Genomic DNA, 6,000 nt, shown 5'->3' on the forward strand with positions numbered 1-6,000 from the left:
GTGGAGAAGCCATAGGTTATAGATCGTGGCTTAGCCCAGGCTATGGAAAATAAACTTTCTTTAATGCAAATCTGTCGTTTTTGTTTTCTTTGCGCTATCTAAAGGGTTAGGATAACCTACTCTACTCTGGCGGTATTGTCGTGCGCGCTCGCTAGTACGTAACGTTACACGGCGGCCATCTGAATACATGTACACTGCATTCTTTCTACTATCGGGACCTAAAACAAGACGCAAGATTCCTATTTTGGGGTATAAAATGCTGTCACAATGGTAATATATACCAAATGAAACGGACCTTTACAAAGTACCTCATTTGGTGACGCTATGAGGGTGTACCGTTATCCCTCTACATTTGCCCAGAAGGGAGTTAGTCGCGGAAGGAACTTAGCCACGGAGGGAGTTTTGGCATTCTCCGCCCGCGCCACAAACTCTCGTCCCCAGGACAGTTCACCCTGCTACCCAGCATGCTTTGCGCAAAATGCGTTCTCGGCCCCAGGACACAAATACACGCTAATGCTTCCGCACTGTGTCGCTCTGGGGACCCCGCCGCGCGCCCAGATGTGGATTTAATTATAGCGCGCTAGCGGACGCTGCGGAGGAGCGTGGGTTAATACAATGAGGGCGCGTCACAAGCATAAAACATACAAAGAGCTAAATCCATTACTGCTCCCACATTTTGTCCCAGGGCGTGTAAAGATACTGTGCTTCAAGTTCTAACTTCGATTTTAATTACACACACACAATCATTGCATTCACATAAAGATCGGACTATCATGGTCGTGTCTAGTAACAAAGACAGCCCCACCGTCTTACGGTGCCTGTACCTAATTAAGCGCGCCTGGAACAAGCCAAATTCCAGCAACAGTGGCGGTAAGCACCGCGAGTGTTACTACCGCCGGCCAGATAACCAGGATATCTGCTTACAGTACCTCTGCTACCAGACAACTGCCTAAACCTACGGTCTATTCCACAGGATTGTAAAAGTAGGGATGTTTCGAAAATAACCATTTACTCCAATATCAAAACAGCTACGGTAAAAATAAAAAGACGTGCATCATCCCGGACATAATGCAACACCACATGCGAAATTACACAGATATGCGACGTACGGCAGAATGCGTTTTGGCTGCGAACATCTTCCAAAAAACTTGGCATCTCTTAACCATGGGCAAAAACATCTGGAACCACTTATAAAAACCACCCCGTATCTGCATGAACTATTAACTCCCCCCCCGCTATTCCAAACAACGCGTTTTTCTGGACCGTTCCAATTCGCCTCGTAATTGTAGGGGTGCGTCTGCGATATTACATTGACCGCGAAAGCAGCAACGGCAAAAATACACATTCGTGCATCAACACGGGCATGCCCGCAGACGGCGTATAAAATTGCGTGCCGATTACACGAAGAGAACCCAGTGTTTTGACTGCGAACATGAAAAATCAGCCGATTACAACACTCCGTCCGGAGGTCCTGACCTCCTTCACGGAGTAAAAATAAGTCTATGATGATTATAGAATAATGATGGTGTTCAACCTCCCTTTGGAATGCACCATTTTTAGGCTGTGGGTAGATTTTGTTTGCATGTTTACAGAGCTGCAGAGGTTGGGGAGGAGGTACAGCGCCTGCGCCCCCCTCGACTCATCTATGAGGATGGTATCATCCGACCTTATGCCATGAGAGAAGCCTGGGGCAACCAAGTCTTACAGGTATGTGTCAGTCACTTCTGAACCAGAACAGGACAGAAACTTACATGGACATTATTTGTAAGCAACTTTGTGAGTTTATCATCATATGGTCATACACTGAGGGCATTATTGGGATAGTAATGGGATAGTGATGTCCATGTTTTTTTTTTCTATTCCAACATTTATCACAAAACATGGCAACGACACACTCAAGTTTTTTTCAACTCATTTTTACCGCCACCAATACAGACAAATACAGGGACAACAGACATATTTTCACCTGTGTAAAGTGAGGAAATTCATGTAAAATGCCTTTCCCAAGTGCACGAGATCAGTGGCGTGGCAGGATTCAAACTAGGGACCTCTTGGTTCCGAGCTGAATGCTCTGTCATTATGCCACACGACCCCAGAGTTATCAATGTATCATAGAAAATGCAGTTATCATGTTACCAAATACATGCAGACTTTTTAGTGATTGGTTGTTACTTCTGATTGAGAATGCCTTGACAAAATCATACTGTTATGACAAATGTAACAATGCCCTCAGTTGACACAACACACAGAACCTCTGAAAAAAGAAAAGTTCCTTCATGTTTAGGTCATACTGATAGTACATGTACCACCGGGTTTTTGCAATGATCTGTCTCATGTATTTCCAGGATGTGGCCAAGGGAAAATACGCTGCCACAGATACCTACCACTACCACGCAGTACTGTCTACTGATGCCAAAGAGGTCTTCCTCATCACCAACCAGTAAGTTTTATTTGCTGTCTATAAAAGATATTAATTTAAAAGTACTCATAATGTCGGTGTTGATGTCTGTCTTGAAACTTTTGCTTGTAGAACACATGATATTACCATGATTTGTAAAGTGGCCTTATACATGTAATTTGCGCTGTCATTTTAATGTCTAGTAGAAATCTAGACACAATTTTGCAGGTAAAGCCCTTTCTATTTGATTAAAAACATCTCAATGTGCACTTTTAGTAAGTAAACACATTTTCTCCCCCTGGCAGGCGGGTAGTGTACTGCAGTAAGGGTGACATCTTCGGACACTGGGACAGTGACTGGGCCTACAGGTTTGATGAGTTCAGGGAGCCGCCTAGCCTGGTAGAGAAGGGCATTAAGATCCTTGCCAAGGTGGGTACGTCCTAAAAACCTGGGTGCTAGGCTAGAAACCTACATTCACCAGTATGTATGTGTGTGCAACACTGTAGCTGTGTGTGTGTGTGTGTTTGTGTGCGTGTTTGTGTGCGCGTGTGTGTGTGTGTGCGTGTGTGTGTAATACGTGTGTGCGTGTGTGTGTGTGTGTGTGTTTGTGCGTGTGTGTGTGTGTGTGTGTGCGCACGCGCGCGTGCGTGTGTATGTAAAAGTGTGAATGAGAAGAGCACAAGACTTAACATGCTTGATGATAATTATAATGTGCAGTGAATCAAACATGGAATGAGTGATTTTTCCCTTTAGTCTCTCACTGCATTGATGATGACACTTTACATTTTACCCAATGAATAATGCCACATGTACTATTGCATGTTTATCATTATATTCAGATGCAGTCTACAGAATTATATGTAGCTTAGATCATTACTAAGGCAGCGATGCATTAATAAAAGAATTTAAGTCAAGATATGTTGCTTTTTTCATGAGTTTGCCGTGTCCTCACAGTGAGATCGATGCACATATAGCACTGGAACATGATACATTATTTAAGATCTCAGCAATGGCTTGCTTCATTCAATACACATACATTTTTGTGTACATTTGCACCACGGCACAACACATACTACCATACTGCTGTCACAGTAGATTATAATGTCTGCATCGCTTCCCTCCCGCTTAACATGCGTAATGTAGGAAACTGCCGAGGAAGAGGTGAGAGGTTACAGGTCATCATAAACCTCTCTCTGTGTCTGTCTGTCTGTCCTTCTGTGCTGTGAGTTCTGCATGGTTGTGGTGTCTGTGTACTTGTCTGTGTCATTCAGTCCATTCCTTAACCTCCTCCTTGCCGTGGTAATCGTAATGATTTGGTGCAAAAGGCAGCAGGGAGAAGGTTAATTTTCTCAGATCTCTTAAGACATGTATGATATGTAGTTTGGGGATTTAGACATCTTTCCCCAACCTACATGTATGCACCTTTTTACTGTTCTTGTACCTCAACTCATCTATGTCTCAATCATGTTAGAATACTATCTCATCTTTAGGTTTTCAGAATCTGATGTTCTTTATTACATTAGTCCCTGATACTTGACAAAAGTTGAACATTTTACATGCTGTTTACTGACTACATATTAGTCAACTTGTTGTGTATTGTCTAATGTATGGTCTGGAAGTTTTATATTTGGGGAAGTTCATTTAAGTACAGTCCCAAATTAGGGCCCTGTGACATTCGTTGTATGCAGCTGAATTTAATGTATGAACTCATGTTCTATAATTCTATTATTCATTGTTTGAAGTATGCATTTGCTGTGTGGCACATTTTGGGTAATATTCTGGTCAAAGCTGAAGCCCCCTGGCAATACTTTAAGAATGGCTAGTAGGTTCTTTCAATTTTGACATATTACCTACAATGTACCACACCATGAACTAGCTCCTATCACTATTTTAAAGTTTATCTTTACTGTTCTAAACTCCCAACTGTGATATCTTTCCCCTGTGTCTCCCCATTCCTTCCCTGTGTGGCCCGATGGACAGAAAAAGAAGAAGGTAAAACCTACACAAACACACAACTCTTCCAACCTTCTTGTTCCACCAGTACACTAGTACACACCTAACCCTAGCAGAACACCAGTTTGCATGTGTTTTGAAAGTCCAACAAGAGTTCCAATAGAATTTACTGGTACCTATAATACTTCTAGTGAAGGGTTGTTAGTTGCATGTTTGTACTGTTAGACTATATTTTGGAAGTTGTTGTGGTTTTATATTTAATTATAGACCTATACATGCAGAAGACTATAATTTTCGAAAAGTGTAGCATCCAATCATGTTGCCTCTTGGCCATAACCAGTGACCTGATTGGTTGGTTACTGTTCCTCCAATAACAAGTGGGATAGTATCTGATTGGCTGTCAGAAGGGTGGATACTAGTCCAGTAGGCCATGATTGCTACTTGCTATACTGTGATTTCTTATTGTCAAGTCCTTGAATGCAAGTGGCAGTCCTGGGAATATAGGACTGTATGATTTTCCCAAATCATATTTTTGGTGACATCTGAGTTGTGTCGCTATTCTAAACTCAGTCTGACATCTTAAAGTAGATAGAAGATCCCATTTTATGAGCATAAAGCATGTAAGGTTGTAACCTTTTATTGCTCAATTTTCTTGTACAGGAGGGCAGGCAGCTCGTCAAGAAACCAGCATTCCTGAAAAGCCCAACTGCTGGGAAGATCATCAACTTTACTGACAAGAAATTTGCACAGGTAGGAGAGCACTTCATCAATGCAACTTTAACTTGTCCCAAGTATGGAAATCATATGCTTACACCTGTTTTGTTTACATACTTACGACAACATAGATGACTTTACTGTACCTACAGGTAATTTCTTCTTGAATGGTTCAAAACTTACTCAGTCACACATGTTAGCATTAGGAAGAAGTCTAACTTCTACATGCATTGAGATTGAACAATCTCTCCAATAGATCTTCAATGTGTTTAGGTTTATCGTCACAAAATTTGATTTTGTCCACTTAGGCCACACCAATTTAATTTGTTGGTTCTCGGATTCACCTCTTCATTTTTTCCTGATTTGCAAAAAAAAAAAAATTCAGAATCAACTGCAAAATGCTCATATTTTGCCCTGAACAGTTGAAAACAGTCCTTTTCTTCCTAGTCGTTACAGATATTCCATCTTTCAATGCAGTGGTATCATTAGAAGTTCAAAATTCATTGTTTAAATTTTGAACCAGCCTTTTGTGTTGACTTCATACCTCCTATCGTAGCATTTGGGGCTATAATAGGATGCCTAGATCTGTTTTTATTTTTATTTTTTTTCGCCCTGTTGCTTCATATTTTTCCTGAAAAAATCCGAGAACCAACAAATTGAATTGGTGTGGCCTTACAGACAAAAATATAGACAAATAAACTCTCAAGGATGGTATATTGCCATAGTTAGTACATCATGATAATGCACAACTTTTTAGGGTTAGGTGTTTTATAGTAAGAGAGATATTCTTGTTTAGCTGCATATTTTGAACTCCGTATGACTTGTGTTTCCTCTGAAACAGCGCCCGCCCGGGGAGCCTGACGCCAGGGTAAAACCTCCTCCCCTTGTCTTGCATGAGTTCACAGCGCCCTCTAGCTCTTTAGACTGGAAAGACA

The 6,000-nt window shown here is 41.5% G+C and overlaps 1 protein-coding gene across 1 annotated transcript in view; it reads left to right on the forward strand.

Moving 5' to 3' along the window:
* Window positions 1-2,842, forward strand: part of LOC109468433 (vacuolar protein sorting-associated protein 13C-like) — a 67,467-nt gene extending 64,625 nt beyond the window's left edge. Inside the window, exons 83-85 of the mRNA XM_019766681.1 lie at window positions 1,593-1,707; window positions 2,346-2,440; window positions 2,704-2,842. Of these exons, the coding sequence (XP_019622240.1) occupies window positions 1,593-1,707; window positions 2,346-2,440; window positions 2,704-2,842 (349 nt within the window). The remainder of the gene's footprint in view (window positions 1-1,592; window positions 1,708-2,345; window positions 2,441-2,703) is intronic.
* The last annotated feature ends 3,158 nt before the right edge of the window (window positions 2,843-6,000 follow it).

The sequence above is a fragment of the Branchiostoma belcheri genome, unplaced genomic scaffold (assembly GCF_001625305.1).
Source record: "Branchiostoma belcheri isolate BF01 breed outbred unplaced genomic scaffold, Haploidv18h27 scaffold2, whole genome shotgun sequence".
NCBI lineage: Eukaryota > Metazoa > Chordata > Leptocardii > Amphioxiformes > Branchiostomatidae > Branchiostoma > Branchiostoma belcheri.